The sequence below is a fragment of the Metopolophium dirhodum genome, chromosome 9, assembly GCF_019925205.1.
Source record: "Metopolophium dirhodum isolate CAU chromosome 9, ASM1992520v1, whole genome shotgun sequence".
NCBI lineage: Eukaryota > Metazoa > Arthropoda > Insecta > Hemiptera > Aphididae > Metopolophium > Metopolophium dirhodum.
Window position 1 is genome coordinate 11785077 of NC_083568.1, and position 26378 is coordinate 11811454.

Here is a 26378-nt window from a genome sequence, read left to right on the forward strand (position 1 = left end):
ATTATTTAGTAAATTACATTAAAAAGATAACTAAAAATTATTCAAAGTTTAGGTACAATATGAATCAGGACGTATGTGAAGTTGGGTGATTGTTTTTCGTATGACCTGTGATTTAAACGTGATCTACGCAATTTGATTTAAAATTAGAAATTATTGCAGCATTATGTTTAATAAAAAAATTTTAATTGCTAAAACAGTTTTATTTAGTAATATATATTAGATTGCGTTACCTTTTATTTTTTGTGAATATCTACATCACACTTCAGTGAACTGTAATATAACTTATTATTCAATTATTTTGAACTAATGATCGAGAAATCCAAAATATATTGCGATACATGGAGTTTAACTTAGTCTATTATACTCAAAAACTTTTTATCAAAGCGATAGCTGGTTCATATTAAAGTAAATAATTATCTTATATACCTACAAAATTACTTTCACTTATTTTATGTGTAAATTGTCTTCATTACGTCATATATATATTTCATTAAGCATTTTACTTGAAACACGTTTTAATACTAATTACTACTTACCAAACAAAATTGAAATTTATTTGAAAACAAAATATACACTATATTTAATACAGCTAGTTTGTTCCATTAGGTAGTTCAAAATTATATTCACTGTAGAATTAATTTCAATGTCAATGATAGATAATAATAATCAGTACGAGTTTAATATTAACATATTATCTATAATTTATATTATATTTATAGTTTTTGTTTTTGTAATTGAATCAGTTGAAAGTTTCTAGTGTGAATGTAAATTAGAGTTTAGTGACGTAATATATTATACATATATAGTTGCTAATAAAATTTTCATTCGTACCTAAACTTTAAGTAAATAAACCATTTTGGAAGTAGTGATTTGACAGCCAAAAATATTTGTGTGGTTAGATTAGACACTGCATGGTTGAAGCTGTAGGAAAACTGGAGAGAAGTACAATATAGAGAGATTACAATATATTTCGAATTCTGACGATTGCAATGAACCTATACCATACTCAAACTCTTTTTTGATTTGGCACAAACATATTTTTGTTACATTACGCAGGTCTCAAGTCGCAACATTTAATTATTGTATCTAATAGGGGGGGGGGGGGGTTGATTCATGAAGGATAAAAGTAAAACCGTTTATAATTAAATAATATTTTATAAAAATTAAACATTATTTTAGATTTTGAGTAGAGCGATGAATGTATTGTTTTTACAATGGTATATTGGTATGTATTATTTATTTAGTCTTGGGACACTAAAGATTTTCATCTTCAGTATCTTATTTAATATTTAGTAGAATATCGTGAATCTAGAATGTACTTTGCAGAGCCCTCTCGCCTAGTCAAAATAAAAAAATTCCTAGTAGTTTTCAAAAGCATGGAGAAAAAAAACTAGACATTTTTATGCAACACCAGTTTTAAATGTTGTTTTTTTAGTGTAGGTACTTACCTTAATCCTGAACATTTACAAACGTTTTTGAAATTAAAAATGTATAAAATATTCAATTTTTACAGCTAAAATATGATACTTTAACACATGATTCCTCAATGCTCATAGTAGTTCGTACTGAAACCAAATTTCTAAAAAAATATGTATGTACAATATTTCTTTAAAGACGTTTGAAGTTCAAATTTTGATTATTTATTCAAACTAAATAAACTATACGAAATTATATCAAAATTATTTAATTAAAATATTTGCTTTTTCAAAATATTGAGATTAATATTAAGCTGTTACCTACCTATTTATTATTTATACCATGGACCTTCTTTTCACAATGTTCTACAGTAATGACTTAAGGTGGCATCGATTAATAGTTAATAATAATAATATGATATGATATAAAATATATACAATACTATAATATTTATAGCTATTAAAATTAAACAATTTTTTTAAAATTATTTTTATACGCCTCAATTGCTAAGGTTATTGGCGTTTCTGAAATACATTATATTTTATAATTTAAACAAAAAATTCGAAGTTTGATGCATAAAAGGCTTATTATAATTATATCTTAATTTAATTACATGTGATAATATTATATTCTATGTGTTGTATATGCCATACTTTCATATTAATTGTCTCATTCAAAAGTTGAGGATGAATCGATGTCGTATCTGTGTTGGATGCTAGTATATAAATATAATTAAATATTAACCATATAATAAAGGTAATGTTTTTGGACATCAATTAAATCTATAAATATTAAAACTAATAGGTAGTAAAATAAATTACCTACCTAGTTTAATAGAAATATCAAAAAACATAGTATCATGAAATATACTTGACAGAACGTCTCCACTCAGAATCGTTTTTCGTAAACAATCATATATCATTGAATTAAAAAATTTAACTCATCCATTACAGTGAACTACATCACAGTGATCCCTACTTTTTGTTAAAAATTAGTTAAATATTTTTTCAATTTTCGTTTTTTGGTCACAACAAATATTGGACCGCAGGTTGAATGGCTACTTTTTCTATGGACGTTAGAAACATTATAAATATTGTGTATTAAATTGGGTATCAGTGTATCACACACCAATTGCTATAAATATGAACAATTTTATTTTCTGGATCGACTGCGTCAACGATGTGTCGATGTCCAAAGGGTACCACGGTAGAAACCAAAATGATTGAGATGTGACGATAAGATTATTGACTGTATTATAGTACATTGCAGGTACGAAACAGCCTAGACCAAACATAAAATCAACATATTACATAAACGGAAATTTCAAAAATTAATTTTTACAACCCTTACGATGAACACGTTTCAAACAATATTATGTTACAGTCACTAGCACTTCCACCAAAGTGCATTTTCGCGTAAACAATGTTGGCGTATATACCTATTATCAAAGTAATAAAATTATGTGAAGGGTATAGCAAAACGTAGATTAGATAATTGAGAATTTTTTTTTTGTCGGAAAATTCGAGTCGAACTATATTAATTCAGACTTATATTATATCGGCGCCATGTGTGTCTCCGTCCGTTTCAAATAATATTTTATCTAGAACGCTCGACTACGGCTAATATGGAGGTTTTGGAACTAGCGTCGCAGCGCTATCTAAAACAATTCTAGGAAATAAAATTTAAAAAATTGACAACAATGTATTCAAATTTGGTTGTGAAATTTTCCCAGAAAGCAAATAATTACTTTCAAAACGATTATCCATTAAATAAACGTTTTAATATTTATAGATATTAAAAAAATATATTGTCGTTTAAAAATGTTTTCAATATACCGTAAAATAATTATCTAAACTAAATTATTTTGAATAACCAAATCATACTTGAAAACTTATTGATACTTAGGCATGTGTTTTTATTAATAGAAACTACTGTTTGTTACAGGATTACGTGTTCTTTTTATGTTGATTAATTTGTTTACGCACAATATTAATAGCAATTTTAAAATTTCATTATTAGCTCTAGTGTGACGATATGAATAAATTGAATCATGAATTTTATTCATAAAAATTAAATGTAAATACTTAGCATACAATAACGCGTGAATATAAGTTTGAAATTTTAACAGTATCTAATACGGAATAACTAAAAATAACACTTGTGTTTACATGGGTAACGCGTTAGTAATAAGTATAACCAAATTACAGTGGCAAACTTGGGTAGGTAGCTTAAATAAACGGCACAACAAGCATATAGATTATTTTGTACCCCATTTAAATTATCAGCAGTAAGGGATTGTTGGAGGCAATATGTATGTCTGGGTAATCGTTTCATAGTAACTGTTAATAAAGTGAAAGCTTAAACGGAAGCTCGACAGTAAGAATTTTTTTATTAGAAAACAGTTCATTCTTACATTTATTTACACCAATTATAGACATTGGGTCAACAATTTGTGTAGCCTGGTAAATTGTTCAAAAACGTGGGTGGAAATAATATTCCACACTTTCAACCAACTTTTACGAGTATAAATTTAAAAAAAAAGTTGCCGCGGAGGGTGTATTATACGTTACGCATGTAGTATAGAGTTGGGGAGCTTAGACGTCGCGGTGACTGGAGGGGAGGTGGTCGATACTGAGGGGTGGTCGGTGTGTGTGCGTGAGTGGGGTGGGGTCGGGCAGAGGAGAATGAGTATAAGTGGTGAACGAGAAGGAGGTGTAGATGTGGTGGGTGGTGGAGCGGTAGGATGAACAGGAGGAGGGAGAGGAGGTTACCGTCAAAGACCATGTGCACGACCGGAGATGACGTCACAGGAACAAACGGGATGTGTCGCGCGCGAGAGGGGAAATATTGATTCTGGTACGGCGGCGCTGCGCCGACCGCCGCGTTTCTCTCCGCGGATTCCTGCCGCCGCGGTAGTCTCTCTGTCCGAGCCGTCGGCCAACCGACGACGCATACCCGGATCCCGGCGTCCCGTGTACGCGCGTTGTGCCCGTTACCCTCCCACACACGACATTCACACACGCTCTCTCACACACAAATACATACCCACACTCATACACACACACACATACACACACCAACACACACACATACACAAACACACACTCGCACGCATCCACACACACACACAAACAGACTCACATACATACACACGCGCACAAATACACACACAAACCGTAAATAACACGCATCTGCATGACGTAGGTACGCTACAAGAAAATAATATTACGCATATATTATAATATTTATGTTATCGTAAACGCCGGTTTTTCGTTTTGGTTTTCTTCAAAATTTTTTTTTTCAAATTTTAAAAATATATTTTTTTTTTTTTTTGAAATGCAGTGATAATAATACAATTAATAATACAATAAATTATAATATCGATATTTACACGCGCATAGGCGTGCATGTGCGCGTAATACACATACTACAGAGTAAAACACCGTTCGGGAGCGTTATCTATTTCTCCCTCCCCGACGCCGCCGCGTGTGCCACCGATAGCCCTCGCGGCGTCCGCATCCGACTCTGCCGCCGTATGTACACTCGCGGACGCCGGTGCAGTTCGTGTACGCGCCCGCTATGATCGTTATGTGTATCGCATAAATTGCACGTGCGAATTTCGATCGTCAGCCGCCGCGGTTGGTGGTCAAACAGAGACGGACAGTTAACGCACGGGGAACGGACATTATATTGTCATATATTATCGTACAATATCGTGCAACGGACATCGGTCGTCCCCGCGGTAGTCGTGGTCGCCGCCGCCACCGCCGCTGCCGCTGCCGCCGTCGTCGTCGTCGTCGTCGTCTCCGCCACCGGAGCAAAGGAGCCGCCGACGTCTCGTCCGACGAGTACTCTATGCTCGCTTAGGTAAAATCTACGGTATAATACAATGTTAAATTATGGTATAATTATAATATCGTCGTAATTTATACATAATATAGGTACCTACCTAAAAGTATTAAGTTTCGAGTAGCTATACCGGTCCGCGCACGATCGCTATATAATATCATTTTACTGCAATAATACTTGACCGTACCTATATACGCTCACATCACTGCTATAATAGCCATCTACGGAAAACTTTGCTGATTCACGTCACGCATTTCGGACTGGTCGGTACTTATACTATTACGTTCTACAACAGCCCTATACATATCACTGGGTATATAAACCGTATCGATTCACAGTATTTTTTCGCATTCAGAACCCTGGCTCGTCTTATACACGTGAATACATGGTATTATATAAAATACAATAAATTCACGTATGTATATATATAGTTTGCACATATTTACATAGACTATCAGAAATTGATATTCGATATTGTGAAAATATTAATGCAGCGTCATTGTTAATTTGAAAATTTGTCCAAACGTTTTTATTGCAACCTTCGTAAAAAAACTAGGCTTATTTAATAATATGCCTGTGATGGATTTACATAACTATTTTAATATAATATAATATATGTATATTTTTACACCGAGTTGTAATGAGATGCGATATTTAAAATGTTTCGAAATCAACCATCTTCACAAAAAATTAATCACGTTGCTACGGTGGTAATAATTAATTTTTAACAAGTACAAATGTTTATCGCGTCAGGTTTAATGAGTAATTTGTATTTTAATATTGTACGAATATACGAGTATACCTAATATAAATCTGTAGATTAACAGAAAAGAGCCTATCATTCGGTTGGTAATCACTAATCATAATATTATATGTGGTACAGTTGTATTCGAGGTTAGGTATGTGTAAAGTACAGACCGATATAGTGGCCGATGGAACTTAGCGTGGACCGCGTACAGTTGGGCTTAACAATAATAATACATATTACACTGCCACCCCTTTTATTCTTAACCCATTGACCGCCACCGCGGTGTATTAATATCATATCAAATTACACAGTCAGGCATGCTGTGAAATGTAATTGGTATATTATTGTTATTATTATTGTAAGGTTGCATCATAAAAGGCGTTCACCGCGAGTCTGAAGGAAAATAAAATATAACAAAAAAAAAAAAAAATCGAAATGAAACCTTTCCCGTCCCCATTGATATAATATATACTGCTAAACGTAATCAATGAAAACGTGGTCAATTTGATGTCTCAGCAGTAGCGTTTTTCGACAAGCTTTAAAATTTTATTTTTTAAAATAACAACAATACCTATGTAATAACAATATATATATAAAATTAATAATTTATATCACATAAAGGTAACAAATGTTATTATGTACAGGAAAATTATGTATTAGGTATATACATTAGTATTTCATAATTTTGTTTTCATATATTATCGTATGCTGGATTATCAGAACATGCCATCAATAGGACAGTGCACATATATTATTTGGTATTTATCACGGGAAGCGGAAGAAACATTTTTCGTAATATGCGACAATAAAAGTGCATTGTAACATAAAATGGATATTTAGACTAGTACTTAAATTATTAATGTATAGGTCATAATATAATACCTAGGTATATTCATAAAAATGTATGATTATATATTTATATAATATATAATGATTTATTAACATACCTAACCAAACAGTTTTTTTTTATATTAAAAGTGGTATATAGTATTATATTTTCGTTCTATTATTATTATTATTTTTATCAAAAAATGAATTATATAAATTTTATAATGTAGTATAACTTTTTTTTTGTTAACATTTATTTAAAACTTTAAATTTGTATTAATATATAATATAGGTAATATAGGTAGTAACAGGAATTTATTTGTTTTCCCAAAGTATTGCTTTAAAGATTTATTAGTGTTATAGTAAAACTTCTTAAACAGTGACATACATTTTAGTTAACCGCATTTTAAATATTTAAAATACATTTTGTTAGGAAAAGTTTTGATATTATAAGAATTAAACATACAATAGAGCGTTGGTACACAATAGATTTTTATGCTTATTAAAATATAGCCTAAACAAAAGCCATAGCGTTTTTGTATTGCCCTTTAATGACCTATAATAAATATAAGCTGTTGAAATTATCTACGTATAAATATGTTACACTTACATATCTATGTATTATAATATATACATGAAAATGTAATATATAGGTATTATATATTACATTTTCAGGAATAAATTTGAATTATTTTTAATATGGATTTATAGTAAAATATCCATTACCTATTACCATTATATTGAATGTTGAAAATATATGAATACTCGTAGTAAAATTTACTTGATTAATCTTATTTAATACACCTTAATATGTTCATATCCATATGACTCGTAAAATAAACACCAATATATTACGTGAGAAAATATATTTTAGCTCAAAAATATTTGAGTTAAAATATTTTACATACATTTTATATTACTGCAAATGTTATTAGAATAATAAATTCATATATTATAATATGTAGTTAATACTATAATTTTATAAACTTACTATACCTAATTTTATTTTAAACGTCTACAACAATTTGAATACAATTATCATATGCCTAGCTATTGTTAACACTTAAATTACCAAGTTTATTAAGCATACAAAATGTTGATAAATCAATAACTTTGATGAACAAAATTTTTTATTATAAAATTATTGAAATGTTAGAAGCATAATACGTAATTTGATATTGCCCCTAACGTCTTATTATAATAATATCACGAGACGCAGACGCAAAGTTTTGTCGATGTACAACGTGTGACAACGATGTCATACACGACCGATTATCTGTTTAAAAAGTATCGAATTTTTAAATATGTATTTTTTTTAGTGTAGAAAACACGGCTGATGATTAACTAGTTGAAAATCGTATGGTAAAAATAAATAAGTAGAAAAAGGCGTGATCATTACTTTTTATAGATTTTTCCCAATGTTGAAAAGTTCTTATAGTTTCCTATGCTATAAAATTTAATTTCTTCCCTTCATATCATTTGTGGTGTAGAAATGGACTGCAGGTTTTAAGGGAAGGGATAAAGAGAAATAAAAAACAAACTCAACTGGAAACTAAAAAGTTGCAGGTCTATAAAAACTAAAAAGTATGTATTTTTAATATTTATTATTTTGGTTTTATAATATTCAACATTCATATATACACTTACCTACGCCTTATTTTAATAACTTATAATACTATAAAAATAAATATAATTAAATTAACTTATATAATTTACTAATATTTATAATACATATTACATAATATATTTAAAACTATTTTATTATTAACAACAAGAATAGGTAGGCATCTAAGTTTTTTACAGTATTTGTTCTCATTGAAATATTTCGCATGGATTAAATATATAATATTATATTACTATGTAGTGATACAACGGGAATATTAACGCTAGGCATGGAGTTTTCGACATACCTAATATATTCAGTTTTATACAACATTTTTGGATTAGAATCATATAGACATTTTGGGTCTTAATGAGCTATTTATAGGCATTTCAAATTAAAAATTTTTTTCTATAAATGTTTAACCTAAGTCCTAACCTAACCTGTTTATAAAAACAATTATAATATCTCTTATGGTTTTAGTTTTAATATTAATACCTATATTGTAATTCAAAAAATATTATTTCTAGGGATTTTAAACTTTTCACATTACATATTATTAGTTTCTATACATAATTCAATTTTCATAATAGACTAATTTTATAAGCTAATCATACCACACGATTCTATAATCACACCGGTCGAAGGAACGTCGGTATTGACTTATGGATGCAATAATATAATATAGGTATGCCATGTTTTCGGTTAAAACTAGTTCAACTCACCGTATAACCAATGGAAAAATAAATTAATAATGGTAATAAAAACAAATTGTAAAATATCCTTAAAAATAGATTCTGTGCGCACCACCACCGTTCAGTATCATTTTTCGTATGCGATGATTACCTACATGGCTATATCTATGATTGCAGTGATATACACAATTATGAGGTATACTCGAAACATACTATATAGCAGATCGGCTTCTTTTGTTTTTCTCTCAAGTTTTTTTTTTTTAAAAATGTTCTAATCAAATGATTGAACAATGTTCTCAGAAATATTAATTGTATTATGAATTTTTTCAATGTTTGAAGTTATTTTAAGGGCCAATACAAATCGTTTTGTGGATTATGACAACACGTAGGGCAGACAATCTGAAGCGCACTTAGAAAAGTCGTTAAACGAAAACTTCTTATTCACCTTTTTTACAGATCCTCAACCATCAAGTGCACTCAATGTCATTTAAAAATATCTCATCCTTGAATTCCGATTAATTAGCTGGAAACAATTGATAAATATTCACAAATTTTTACTTTACACCAAAGTTTAAGAACTCAATCAAGTGGTCGTATAATCCTACTAAGATAATAAAATAAATCTGTAAAAGTAATAATCATCCTAATAATATATATTTTTTTTTTAATTGAAAGAATACAAAAAACATAATAATTAATTTAGTTGTTATATAGTTTTGATAATATGGTTATACCATTGTATGATATATTTGAGAAAAAAAAATTAAATTATGTTTAAATTAATAAATTAAAAATTCCGTTTTGCATATTGAATACGCATTAAGTGAAAAAAAAATAAAGTATATTACCAGCCTATATTTTCAAATTTCAACTCAAAATACCAGGTTTGTATTAAAATGTATGAAATAATCAATTTATTAGAAATATAATTATTCGTATTGACATATTTTTAACAATCGTATGCCTGGTAATATTTATTTATAAATAATAACAAAGTAAAATATTTTAACTTACTATTAGTTAGAATAAGCGAATTGAGTAATTATTTACTATATATAGACATTTTGGGTGGAGCCTTGATTACCTACATACTAGCATTATAAAAAAATAAGAACCAAATTTAACCAAATTTTCTAACCAAAAAAATTGACTTATTATTCAAGCAACACCCCTCAACAGAATTATGAAAACTATAAATGAGTTAAACATCAATCTGCTCATATCACCAAACTGCAACCCTTTTAAAATGTCTTGTAATACCACACGCTTGTATTCATAGATATATCTATATTATTAATTGTATATTTTATTTCATTGTTTTTTCTTTTTAATTATTAATGAACGATTGTTATTATTATATTATGTATGTAATTGCGCCTAGCCCGTTTAAAGCTGAAATAAATAAATAAATAAATACAAAATTAGAATAAAATGCCACCACCAAGGTTCAATTTGTTGACCTGGCCCAACGCTGATTTTCTAGTTTGAAATTTGAATTTAATTTTCACCTAACCCTGTTGGCCGTTTTGATGAAGATGACAAAATCCATATTGATTTATTTGTCCATTGTTTTATTTGTATACAAAGGTAGCCTGATTAGCGTTGGGTATTATTTTTAATACTATGTAAATATGATCACCTATATGCTATAGTTTAAATTAGGTATCTAGTGATTTTTGGTAACTTAGTAAAACGCCTATGCATTATACGTTTACCGGATTATATTCATACTGTTCGTAATAAATATGTATTTTATATACCTACCCTCATTTATGTAATTTAAGAATCATCTTATAATTTAATAATTCCTTTTAAGGTTAAAAAATGAAATAGAATAGTAAAAGTAATGTATTATCAAAATAATTAATATTTAAACTTCAAAAAAGAGTAATTGTATATATTATAGTCTATCGACACTATAAGAATATTTTAAATTGCGTGTTTTATGTTAAATTCGAAAATATATAATGAATTTAAAAAAAAAAATAGGAATAATAATTAATTATAAATATGAAAACTTATAAATTATAATTAGTGTTAAGGCTTAAGGGGAAATAATATCATTGTTAAAAATAACTGTACTTAATACTAATTAAATCAACACGGACTAATTAATTAAATTTTTTTTGGAACATAACATAAAATAATAATTTTATTGGTTTGAATGTATTTTCAATATTTTTATTATCATTATGATGTCTACATAATATCATAATATTAAACTACAGACATTAAAATATTAAAAACATTTTTTTCCTTGAAAATTAATAGATATAAATACTTAATGATACTGTATATTTGTATAGTAATAATAATAATATAAATTGTATGGCTTAGTTACTTAAAATAATTAGATATAAAGTATGATTAGGTACAGTAAAATAAATGTTTTTAAGTACTACCTACTGTCAAATTGTATTATGATTAGTCAATATATTATATTCAAAAAAGTTATAAATTAATTCAATTATTATTTACATCGGTTAATGATGGCACCAAAAAAGTACAGCATTTAAATAGTTTTAAAAATATTATGTAATTTCTTTAGTTATTTAAACTACTGTTTTTAATTATATTATTTTCTTGTTAGATTGTTCTTTTTCGATTAGTCTTAGTCTTATTATTTAGACAGAATTATGTTATATTATTAATGGGTGAGTAAAGGATTAAAATATTATGTAAGTGAATTATCAAATACGTTATATTATGTTAATTTTTTATTAACTAGTACATTTATTATATTTATATATATATGTTTTAAATCTGTCAAGAAGTTCCATCACTGGATGGATTCTTCTTTCAAGCCTCCAACCCATCAACTCCCATAGCGCTTGTACTTATTGTAAAAAATTAATTTACAGATTGTATAAATAAATTAATAATGTAACAAAAAAAAAAAAATATATATATGTAATTATTGCACTTTTTTTTACCCAGTTTAACCTTGTTTGGTATATCTTAAAAAATATGTCGGTTATAAAGACTATTATTTGAATTTATCTGTAAACAAATTTTAGTGGCCAGCTTAATGAAGTTGATTTTCTCATTTGACTTTTGTGTTGAAGTTAAGACACAGTAAACGATTTATGTGGGGTTTTTAGAAACATGTCTTGGTTTCTTCTTTTCTTCATATGAAGCAATTGTTTTAAAATAAGAAAACAATTTAGTTTTGGCACTCGCTTAGAAAGTTTTACTAATACATATTGTTATTTCTAAATTTCGTTGAGTGTTTCAAATATAAAAATTAATTTCGATCAAAACTTTTCTAAACGCGAACCAATAATTTACATACGTAACTATGGTATGATTATTAATACCTTGTACTTTTTTCAAGACTGTAATATTTACAAATCGAACCTCAAACGATTAGTTGATTAGTTATGACTTTTAAGTATTTAAAGTTTTAATGATCAAAGTAGGTGGCTCAGGGCCAAATGGTATTCCACAAAATGTTGGTCCACTACTTCCACTCATCTAATCTTTAAATACTTATAAGTTATAATTAATTAACTACTCCTTCGAAATTAGATTGTTAAGTATTGAAGTACCTACTGTGAAAATATTCTATTTTGGAATATGAACAATATAAATCATCAATCAAAAAAGTAAAAACTCAAAAAATTATCACGGTAAAAATTGTAAAAATATAGCTGGTTGGTAATAAATGTTGTTTTATAATTAAATCAAATTATGTAAAAAATATTTTCAAAATAATTCAAAGTTTTCGAAATAATTAGTGTACTTATGTGGATCACAATATTAGGTATTTACCATATTATAAACCCTTTATTTATATCACGATTGACTAATAAAAGTCAGTTTGAACCTTAATATATGTTACAAATAAACATTTAATTTATTGTATTAGGTATAACATATTTTGATGATTATTTTACATTTTAGATTTTTAGCTACTAGGTATGTATACATATTTGTATATTTCAATAACACAATAATAACTATGACTATATATTTTGACTTTTGTTTTTGTATTGATCATGTTTTTTATGAAGTTAATCATTATTTCTAGAAACATTCATAGCCAACAGTTTAGAACCAATGTAGTTCTCAATACTCGGGTGTAGCAGAATCGCCTATAAATTGCCCATGCATGTGCGATGTGCGTGTTACATTTGATGCTACATGTTTTGATCCACTTGATGTCTAAAGTCTAATGGGTTTCCAGTGTAATTAAAAACTGAGCCACTGTTATAATACGACAATAAAACTGAAATACAAAACAGAATTAAAAATATTAATGTTGTTTTTGAATTTAAAATGATCCGTTAAAAAAGTCTTTTGTTTAGTTAAAGATTCTATTTTGACAAACGTTCTATGGCAGATGGGAAAAAAAATATAGAAAAAAAACCATACACTCAACAAGGACGATGACGACTTGCACTAATCGACCTCTCGGGTAGAATAATAATAATGACTATAAAAAAAAACTCTCTATAGTACAGTTCAAAGACGAAAACACTCGAGCTAGAGACAAAACCACAACATCGATTGATCTCTATTGTGCACACGATGATTTGCCAAACTGAGCTTTCAATATTCCCGTCGTTATGGAAATTCCAAGGCGAATTACCTGGGTGAAAAATCGTTTTTTTTTTTTTATTTAATTTTGACAGTGTTTGGTGTGTATATTAGTGCGGGGCGGATGATAAAAAAAAAAATCATGGATAATATATATATATATAGTTTGTCCAAACAAAAGAGTCGACGACTCGTCCATCATCAGCGGACAGGGTGCATTAATATATATAATGTATCACGTAGTGGATTTCCAAACCCTCTTTCCGGCTCTCTATGTATGCTCGCCCACAAATAATACACACGCGTGGTCCGTGTTTTCTGCGATACACAATATGAAATTACAACTTTGATCGGACCCCGGTGTATATATATGCTGCGTACGTGTAAGTGGATTTATGTTTGCGCCTCGGTGTTTCAATATTCAGCTTCTATATATATATATATATATATATATATATAATGTATATACGTATACACATGTTATATAGTATATAAATATAGAGCCCGGGCTGCAGTCTTGGAATTATTCATTCCGCTAGTATTCGTAAATTATGGTTTAATATCCCGAATATTTTGATGGTTACAGTGTATTGTGCAAAAATTATTCCCGGGAGTGAAACAAGACAAAAATGTATGTTACATAATACCAACGCTGTTTGTTCCGGATAAGGCCTGCCCTATAGCCAATATAATTTCTTTGTGGTATATAATACAGTTGTTTACCATTTTTCCAGCACTCATTAATTCTAAGTGTGTTACTTAAAACAAGATTAGTATACGACGTTAAAGTAATACGGCTTCACGTCAAAAAATATTTGTCCCCTTTTGCTTAAAAAAGAAGTTATTTTAATGACATAAAATATTCAAAAAAGTAAAACTTGGTTTTATGGTTTTTCCAACGTATTAAACACAGCATATATGGTTGTTGTTTAAATGCAAAATAGTTTTCTTAAGTTTCTTTAAAATGTGTTAAATCTTTTTATTCAATGAAGATGTTTGTTTATATAAAGTTCAAAGATGTCTTTATATTTTACTCTTTAGTATGATCACTGTACGTATAATTGATATTTGATCCTTTTCAGATTCGTTATATTATTATGAACAATTTACGTACTTTTTGATTTCTACATATACAATATTATTATATTATACATGTTACAATTTCAATGAGCAAAGTCAAGTAATAATAAAGTACGAAATATTTAATGAAATATGCAAATATATCTTAAGTTACAAATCATTTAATTTATATTTACTTTACGGTTCATATTTGCATATCGAAGAGCCCTTTATAAGAATATTTATTTGAAGACTTAAATTTATGTTTTTGCTAAGTATGGTATAAGAACAAACTCTTAAAGTTTATTATATTTTATAAAAAAAAAATATATATATTACTTGTTTATGTTTCAAACAAATGTCTATAATTTACCAGACATTAATTTTTAAATCAGAAAAACAATGTATTTTCTAACTGAATTTAACTAAAATTAATTAAAAGATTAAAGCATGAAATATTTTGAAGTTAAAAGTTTAAATATGTTTAAGTTAACTAAAAAACATATTTTAAGCAATTTAAGGTCTATATGTACAGTAATATTTACGCAAAACTATTTTTCGACAAAATGTATTTGATAAAAAACGAATAACTGTAGAAACTCGAAATTTTTACCAAATATTTATACTAACAATTTGTAGACATAATGTAAATATTTTATATGTTTGAGCTATTTAAAGACATTATACAATATGTTTGACTTAATTTCAATTTTTTTTTATTGTATAATCAAATTGTTGTTTGTCAGTAAAACAGCTTAAAAATGTAATACAATAAAGGTACTTATATCCTTTTAATATTCACCTAATAAGTACATTTTTCTTAAAGAAATTTAAGTTATTGAAAATACATTGTCAAATTTATTATTTTGAAATTAAAATTTCATAAAATGTTTAATTTTAATACTTCAAGCTTGAAATATTATGCAAAATTTCTCAAGTTTTTTAACTAGAATTTAAGATAAAAGTTTAGCTTTTAGCTGGATAAATATTTATGGGTGTTTAAAATTGAAATTTTGACGACATTCGATATTCCAACGTATAATAACCAATTTTATTATCCTAAAATGGTTTTATTTTATTTTATTATTATTCAAAAAACATCAATCACAGAAATTTAAAAAATGCAATTATTATTTAAATTATCATTATCATCTATTCACTATGAATATTTAAATATTTAGAAACTCGATATCAGCTAGGTATTATAAAACAAAGTAACTTGTTCGGTTTTTTATATTTCAAATTGTTATAGGAAAAAATACTAATTTATACCTTTTAGGTATTTTTATTATTGTAGACTTAATTTTCTTAATTTTCATCGTATTTATAATTTGAAATTTTATGATTTTTATTTGTACCTACCTACTGTGTATAATAGTTACGATTATTCTTTAACATAATCATATTAATATACTTTGTGAATTTTATAAATATTTCTTTTAGAATAATTTACGATGGACAGTCAATTTTGTCATTCAAAGAAAGTCAATTTCACAAATCATTTTAATATAGTTATGTTAAATTAAATGTAGTAGTTCATTACACAATATTAATAACCTAGTTAATTCAATTTGAATTTAAAACAAAATAAAATTACATTATTCATTCTTGTATTTACATGATTATTTTTTGTTGTGAGCAACGTAGCAATGTAGATATGTAACTTCCGAGAGACTACACTGGTTGAGATTGTCAACATAATTTATTAAAAGCCGGGAATAAATTCAAAATTAACTCATTATTTACTAAGTTTAAATGTGTATAAAATTAAGTTAAGTTAAAAAGTAATGTTCATAAAAAATAAATGTAAAATATCATTAAGTTAAAAGGTTGAAAGGTTAAAATTGACTTAACATTTTAGCTGGACCATAACTAATTAATTCGTTGTACTCAGCCTTTGTGTTTAATAATGAAGTATGGTAATCAAAGTTTGATAAATCATTCCTTTTTTTCCGTTAAATTTATTATAAACTATCATTATTATATAAAGTTTTATAAATGGCCTAATGGGTTTTTATGTTCTGTATACGAAGCGTTAGTTTAAAAGGATAAAATATGTACCTAAGCATAGTTATTAAACATAGTTCATCAGAATATATGCACGTAAAATCACACTTTTGAGAAGCATGATTTTATTTTTTTGGGTATATCACATATTATTATATGTTTATTAGATTGTTAAGAAATGTAGTAATATGTTATAATTAATATTACAGTATTGAATAGGTAAATATTTGGTACTTACTTATGTAGATAAAAAAAAAGTGTATACAGTGTAGAAATGTTTAAATCATAGTACCTACAACATTTTATAGGTGCGTATAAGAATTAACTCGAAAATAAAGAATAGTGTACAAATTTGTTGGATGTATTTCATAAGTGTCTGTTATGGTTGTGCTGATGGAGGTAGTAAACTATGATGCCAAAATATACGTCATAAATTATGTATGATTTTTTTATAAAACTTCAAATTTACGTTTTAATCTTAATTTTTGGTAGGATGTGAAAATTATTTAGTTTTAATATTTAAAATTTGAAAATACTGTTAAGCGATATTTTTATCAGTATTATATACTTATAGTTATAATAGTTATACTTATTTATGATCTTGGAGACAATTATTATTACACTCATTGTACGAATACTATAATTTTGTAACATCTTATAATTACACGAATTTCGTGTTATTAATGTATGGTTTATACTGTTTATACAGCTTCTGTGGACATAATTTTTGGATTGGATAAAAGATAGTTGTTGCTATTTTGTATTACAACAAAATGTTGTGTGTACCGTGCTTTTAAGGTATTTGTACTGCAGTGATTCGTTGGGAAACGTACTGGGGATTTCAAACAAGTACAGGTGGTCTTAGTGTAATGAATTGGAATTATATTGTATGTGGTAGATACGGCTTAAATCGGTCCTAGATCAATCCCTTATAGGACGGTATAGATCTTTCGTTAAATGTATTTGTACAATACCGGCGTTGTTTTATACTATCTACGACCTATACCTATACCAAGTTACGCAGCTCCAAAAATATGAAACAATATGCATTTGCTTGGTTTTCTCTTTGGTTAATAAAACAAAAACACAGACATGAGTGAGTTGTCATTATTATATTACATTATCGTTGCGTACACCGTTAATAAACAATATTATTTTATCTGTCTGTTCGTACGACATGACAAATCGCGAAGGCTTTGTCTTCGATAACTATATTAAACGATTGCCATCGCCGCAGGTACCTATTCTGTCAAGTCCGAAATACACAAACACACACACACACACACACACTATAAAATAAACATTTATTATAATTCCCAACTGAAATGTATATCATATATACGCTTTACCAAACTAATAAGTAATAAATATTATACGGACAATGACGTCGTATATTAATAATAATATATAATATTATATTAATTGAAACCGACGCGTGGTTCAGCGCCCAGCGGTAATGTATTCAATCAGCAGGCTCTGTTTAAGTTTAGCCGAGTCAAACACAGTAGTATAAGTATAGCAACTATAATAATAATTGTTGTTGTACTTGGACCGGGGTATAGTTTTAAGTTTTAACCACCACAGTTGCGTGCCACAACTCACTACACCGCGCGCTAAACTAATAACATTGTGTTTATTGAACTCGAAACGCGCGGGAACTCGACGTTAATAATATACGATACGACAATACGTTCTTCGTTTCTGGTGAGTCTGTATTGTAATGATAATAATGTATACAGGGCGATTTCACACCCCTTCCCATTTTATTGATTTATATACCTATTTACGAATTCAATTTTTTTTTATTCGTATCAGTTTTTTTTTTAGGTGTATCTACTTAATGACCTGCATATTTTCAAACACGGCTGTTATTACGTTTGAGTTGTTCGCCATAGCGATACAAATTTATTTTTACTCCGTAAATCGATTTGCACCGACAGATGATTGTTTTCAAAACGGTGTATGTGGTACACCTAAATCGAAATTCGATCGAATAGTGTTTGAGTTTTATTTTATAAAAATAATTTTAGTCAACGGTAATCGTTCTAGGTTCGAAAACGATGGCAATCGAGACGACGTATAGTCGACAGTTGCAAAAATCAGAATTTTAATGATGCTTATAGCTGTTGAGTTATTATAAAACGGTGGTGCGAGTATTTGCTTGGCCAGTCACTATCTGTAAATTTATTATTCGTCGAAATGACGCCGAACGATTTTAAAACATTCCGACGGTAGTGTCTTTGTCTGGATTTAAGTACTATACTCATCATGTATTGTACACGAATGAATATATTTTATTATGTTATATACATATACGTATCTTGTCATTGTGAAATGTCGCACGTATACTGACCGATGTCCAGCGTGCGCCATGGGACCACTATATAGGTACTTTGTACGTTCGAATTGTTTCGACTAACGTTTACGGCGGCAAATCCCTTCGGTTTTATATAGGTACGCGTAAAACGATTCTATATTGGACGACCGCCACAAAACTCAATGTCACGCGTTAACGTTCGTCGCAGTGGCGTATTTTGTATTTTGTTTAATGGGATGGAAAGATATAACTAAAAGTATTTTAAATTTCCCTCGAAACTATAGGCTGATTCATGATAGAATCTTTACAAGTTCGTCCAAATTTCCTACATCATAATATTGGACAAATACATCTCCATACATATTATTACAGCCATATATGATCACATCACGGAACGGGTGTGTATATACTATATTATACCTACAACTACTGTGTACAGTAGATATTAATATATTATATCATATAAGTTGTAGGTAGAACACACTTAGTTTTATCACCTAACAGTACCGTGTTAAGTACCTAACACGGACAATTTAGAGATTTACCCGAGGTGAACAAATCTCTGAGAGTGACAATATTTTGAGGGTGTGTTTTTTAGTAGGTATTTTTCTATACATTTCACAATAGAATTGTTATAGAACAGTACTACAGAAAAAAAAATGTGATGATATTAATATCTACGTGATTTTTTTCGGTAGGTTAGAGAACAAACAATACTGTAACACATCATTGCCTATCCAATTTAACATTTAGAGAATACTAAAAACTATACAGAACGTACCCACATATACGATATAATACCTACATGGACGAGAATGAAGCGTGGTACGCAGAGTGTACGACGAAGGTACACATTATATTATAATGAAATATGATATTATGGACATTTGAGTGTTTTTTTCTCGGTCACTATGAGCGTATAAGCCTATATTATTATGTATACGATAGCGCGCGCACTCTATACGTACGTGTTATTAAAACGAAATTTTGACAAATCGTTAGTGGGGTGTAATTAGCGTTTCCCAGGGGTCCCTATGATACGCGTAGGTATATATACGCATGGAGATAATAATAACGATGTCACGTGCGTGCACATATTGTTATATATTCGTTATATAACGCAATGATATAAAGCTTAATGTTGTACAAGTCGATTTTGGCGGGGAGGGAAGATTAACCATTAAAACGAAACCACTTCAAAATCCGATGTATCTACTTATTTGATACTAAAGAGTTCGAAATATCATGCGTATGTGACCAAAGGTATCAACTGTATCGACTTATACGACGCGTAAGCGAATTTTAAATTATAATATTCTAGTCACACAGCGAAAAGACTTATTATGCTATAATATTATACGTCTATATTGTAGGAATATACAACGAATACATTGTCGAAGGGTCTTCATTTATGTTGATATAGGTAACCATTATAACATATTATATTTTCGTACGTAATCACCAATACGAAAAAGTACTAAAATATAAAGAAAAGATTTTATACAGATTACTGCAGATTAGTACGCCAAACTGCGTTATTTTATCCGTATGCTTCTGATATATTTTGATCTGGAAGTTTTGTGCACTTTTATAATCTTGTCTGGCTAATACTCTTTAGATACAGATGAGAAATGAATGAGCTGCACATACTTGGATGTTGAACGTTACATCAGCCTGCTATACGAATAAAACGCAATTATTTTCCTACAACGACCTAGGACTGGGAATCTAATACCCTGAAATCCAAAATACTGTACACATTATATAAAATTCATTTAAATTTAGTTATTTTGAACAAAAATATTATATATTAAATTTAAGAAGACGTATTGCAGAACTGCACAATTTTAAATCTTCTACGTATGGACTTTTAATTTTAAAAAACAATAGTTTTCATTTGATTTGCCATCACTATTCATGATCTTGATTGTTATGTCATACGGATCCGTTTGAAAAATTATGATTAAAAATATAAAAATGGACAATATTCGATTAGGTAAAAACCTATTGTTAGCAATTTACAATGATTCTTTTTTTTTTTTATTTAAAAAACTATCTTTTAGTGTGGGATGCCCTAAAACCCTTAAATATCTTTAAATTGCTCAGTTGATTTTCGTTTTTTCATTGTTTAGACTTCAAAGTTTAGAGCCTGAATAATGAAAACAACGAAAATTGTCAAAAAATGCAATATAAATACTATTCTTATTCTAAATCAAAAACATAATGCAACGTATGTGTTAATAAAATGCTAGGTAAACGATGCAGCATATGCATATAGATCCCAGCCCAGAATGACCTGTACCCCTCCATATATTGTACAGAAAATGTCTATTTTTTAATAATTGTTTTCAAAACTCATTGACTGCATACAAAACGACTGCAATAATGAAACAATAATAATATTATCATTATTAGGCATCGTTTTTTTTTTCGGAACTTTTTGGTAACGATTGTGTCTTGTCCGCAGGTCCGTGTGATGGGTGCGCCGGAAGACCGCGGCCGCCATGTTTGTCAGACGGCGGACGTTGTGCGCGGCACCACTCAGCGCGGTGCGGTACGGCGCCCGGTGCGGTGTGCGACGTGTGCGGCTCGGCAATCGCGGTCGGCGACCGGCAGCGGCTGTGGCTGCTGCGACAGCTGAGGTGGCGGCGGCGTCGTTGATAAGGCGCCGGTGGCGGCCAGCACCATGGTGGTGTCGCCCGCAGGATGAAGAAGCAAAACGTCCGCACATTATCGTTGATCGTTTGTACGTTCACCTATCTGCTCATCGGCGCCGCCGTGTTCGACGCCCTGGAGTCCGAGACGGAGATACGCCGGAAACAAGCGCTGGACTGTAAGTTTTCCGGTCGACCGGACGGCAGAATATAATAATAATATATGCGTTTACTTAGCAAAGTCTTACCAGCGTTTCTGCCCACGTGACCCGTACCCCACCGACAACCCCCCTCCCCCCCCAGCACCCGCTCGCCCAACACAACGATCGGCCCGAACCAAGACTAAAAATATTTTAGCTGTGGGTTGTGCTAAGCTCGTACAAAAAGTCGTTCCCATCTCGGGGGGGGGGGGGGGGCGTATATGCAACGACGGTGTAGGCTTCCTATATATATATATATAGGTATAATAAAGACATAATATATTATACGGTCTGTCGGATGTCGAACCTATTCGAATTATTTATCACGTAACGATTGTTTACGTTCGTTATTAGATCAGTGGTCTTAATAATTCATTGACCTCACTTGCAACAAAAAAAAAAAAAAACAACAATATGACACAATTGGGACAAAGCACTATAATATTGTTTCATTATCATAAAATTTATTATTTGTTTATTAAATAAATTCCGCACTAGAATTATATCAGAATATAAAATCTAATAAATAAAAATAAACCGAAAATCATACCGACATAATGTTTAAACTCAATTCTAAAGCGTATTCGACCCGTTATTGGGTAATTTGTCATTACCCACTGGCTGAGATAGTTGCCGTGTAAGGAGGGAGTGAAAACTCGTGGTTTGTAGTTTGTACTACGATAGTCACCCAAACTTTTCACCACCAAGATAATATCATGTCCATTATAACTTTAAACGGTTGTACACGATTAACTATTGAATATTGATCCAATGTTTGTGTATCGATATTTACATAACATTAAATAGAAAGTCAAAATTGTAAACGATTGGCCTAAGGTGAAAAAAATGTCTGTAGATACCTGGTTAAAAATTCTGAAGTTTTTTCTAAGACCGTTTCCTCGTTAACAACGAACCAAAATACACTAGTAAAACCAGACTAAACGATGTTCTATATTACACCAAGATGCTCACATGTGTATCCGGTATATAGACGAACAGTATCGATATAATACACGATAATAATATTATGATATTTATATAAATTATGCTAGGTAAATTAGGGTATATATACACTGACCTATTATACAGTGTGTCCACGTAAAAGATAATAGTACCACTAAAAATTTCAGCTGGATGACTGATGAAATAGTGGTTTGACTTTTGGAGGTGCTACGCTTTGTACCAAAATATGTACACATTTCGAGAAAACTTCAAATGTTCAACCCTTTCGTACCGAAAGTTGTTTTGCTTCGTTTAAACACTGTACGACAATGCGATTTGATAACATGGATTTTACCTTTATAAAAAACAAATTTAAGTCAATTTTTTTTTAATTACGATCGACAATCAGTTATTACAACAAGGTATGCACTAGGTGTACAGTATATATACCTACACTATAGACGCGTACTATAATATGATAGATACGTATTATTAACTGTCAAATTATCGTATAGAAAATGAAATGCTGATTATTTTTACGTCATTAATTAATGTCGGACCTATTTTAAATGCGCAATTCTATATACGGCAGCACACACATTAAATCATATTATATTGTACGTACAGCGAATTAGGGCACGCCACCCTGCACTCCAGCAGGCACCACTAACCAGTATCAGCATCGAGTCCGTATTATCCTAAACCTCCATAAATCATCACTATTGAATAGTGCCCGCGGACCGACCGAATTCATTTCTACCGAAATACGTTAACATTTGGCCTGTGGCTCACCTATTCGCAAATAAATAGATATCGGGCTCGTCGTCAACGCATCTTTTCGGGGATTCGGAAAAATGTCGAGGCAGACATTTTCGTGCGTATGGCGCTTGACGTCGCGTTGTATACGATTGTATGAATTATTATATTATAATATAATGTACGCATTGTACACTGTAGCTTTCAACGGCGAAAACGCCATATTTTCGATCAAGGGTGATGGGCAGCAGGCGGATGTGCATTTTACTCACGCTCGTACAACAACAACTGTCTTGTGTAGGTGATTTTTTTTCCCACGAAAGCTCGGACACGCTGACAAAACTCCATTATTACACCCAGTCACGCGGTCGGTGGCTTACGGTGGTTCGTCTGCGGGGAACACCCTGTACAAAGGAAAAGTGAAAAATAATAATAATAAATAAACGAAAAGAAAAACATACATTCGTATACGCTGCACACAAACACAATACGTTACGCGACTTGAGTGCATGTTTCGTATTTTCAACACAAAATTCCGTCCGTACAAAACCTTTTTACTTCGCCGTCATGGTTCGACAACGTTTTATAAATGATACCGTTTCGGGAGAACCCGAAAATATACGAGTATCCACTTAATGTTTCCCATCTGCTTTTGTTAGCCATTAAGATTTTGATAAAATACTATACAATAAATTATATATGTATAATATTGTGCACTATTATGCTATAATAATATTATATTAGTATATTATATTATTATCTACGCAAAAAAAAACTTCTTCGTATTTGGATTTCACAAACGATCGTCAAAACTCAAAAGTAATTTCCATAATATTACGCTATACAAATCTATCTTTTAAAAAATCCGCATTGTCGTCGTTTTTATACAGTACATTTTTTAATGCCAACAGTTATGTCTATTTCAATACAAATGTATGTTTAGATTTTTAATCTTCAATATTTCTGTAAATATTTACGACTACGACACAATAATAATTCCGTTCCTGTACATTCATATTAGTCTTATAGACTATAGTTTAAGTAAGTAAAGTTATTATATTATTATGTACATTTCCAACCTAATTAGAATACTTTATACTTGTTAGGTAGGCGGAAATAGCCCTGAGTTATTACTTTGAAGGGAAATTTCGTTCAAATCCGTAGTACCTAATTCATCACGATGTTGAACCTTTGGGCTATGACTAAGTACTTGCAATATCTTAGCTGCAACGCTAAGACTTTTTTCCCATACAAATGTATTTAGTGGGCTTGAGAATTATGATCACACAAATCATATTATATGTATTGAAAAATCTTTAATAAAGAGTTAAGCGATAAAAGTTTTCATAACATTTGGAATATACGGAGTACTCATAGATAATAATATTTATTGAAACATATTTATAAGTTATTCGTGTTGAAACTATAATGTGGGTATCAAAATGACAAACATTTAAATCGATAATTACAGTTGTAATTAATGATAATTCCGTATGAAAACAAATCAAATATGTATTTACACTGCGCTCAATAAATAGATAATTAAAAATCCATAAATCACGCGTTGTCAGTTAAATACTTTCAATTTGTTTAAGTGTAAATACAAAAATAAAATAAAAATAATAATATTCAAATATAAACAATTTATATTATCTAATGATATAAATTTAAGGGTACAAAATTACCTAATTTTATAAATTAAAAACTTCCACGGTTTTCAATACGTCAATCAAAACTACTCCACGGTAATGAATTACACTCACATTGGACGTTTATATAAACCATGTATTATGCACATGAATAGAGTATATTATAATCTAATTACACTTAGGGTTAAAAATAGCTGATGCACTATGTTTATAACGAGAAAATTCGGTATTTATTTAGTAGTGGCGTTAGTTAATGATAAAACGTTTTATATTTTCTACCTATTCATTGGTATAATAAAATCAATGCAGATAATGTTTCAATAATGTTATTATATTTTACGGATAATATCGTTCTCAACGGGGATAAATATTATTTAAATAATTTTTAAACGAAGTTAATTAATTATTAATTACTAATTATTATACTATTGATAAATATTTCAAGACAACGTTATTGAATTTCCACACGAAAATATCTTATTCCCGAAGTATGGCTATTATAAAAGGTCATCTCTTTGAAAAGGCTTCATTGAAATGATGCCTGTAAATTATTTTAAAGACCATGTGACTATTCAGAGTTGACTTTTGAGAAAATGTAAACTAATTTCTGGAAGATTATTATTTTATAAAGCTCTAAAAATAATTAAAAGCATCAGAGAAGCCATTAACATTTATAATGGCAGTGCATCGATTGGAAATATCAATAATATGTAATCATAAATTAAAATTGTAATGAATAATTGCATCATAAATTCTTTTAATTTAAAAATAACATAAAATACCTAATTACTTATAAGTAATAAACTAATAACACATAATATTTTACTCAATTAACAAAGATAACTGGGAAAGAAAATCGATATTAATTTCTCAATGTTTCTTACTACCTATAATTTTACCAAAAAAAATTTAATTAATGGGTTTTGGCTATTTGAGCCATCTTCAATTTCTTATTATATTCAAAAGGAAAAACATTAATTTCTTATAGTTTATTATACACAACATTAAGTATACTACCTACTGTTAGAAACAATTTTTGTGATAGAAGTATATACGTATATATATTAAATTTTTATTTTTAAAAATATTTACAAACTATATAATTTAATACGTATAATA

The 26378-nt window shown here is 29.4% G+C and overlaps 1 protein-coding gene across 2 annotated transcripts in view; it reads left to right on the forward strand.

Moving 5' to 3' along the window:
* Nucleotides 1–4324: 4324 nt before the first annotated feature.
* LOC132951627 (two pore potassium channel protein sup-9-like) overlaps nt 4325–26378 on the forward strand; it is a 76106-nt gene continuing 54052 nt past the window's right edge. The window contains exons 1-2 of one of the 2 annotated variants that reach the window (XM_061023444.1): nt 4325–5295; nt 21526–21891. In XM_061023444.1, the coding sequence (XP_060879427.1) occupies nt 21765–21891 (127 nt within the window). In that variant the 5' untranslated portion in view covers nt 4325–5295; nt 21526–21764. The remainder of the gene's footprint in view (nt 5296–21525; nt 21892–26378) is intronic. The other variant, XM_061023443.1, reaches the window with a different exon arrangement.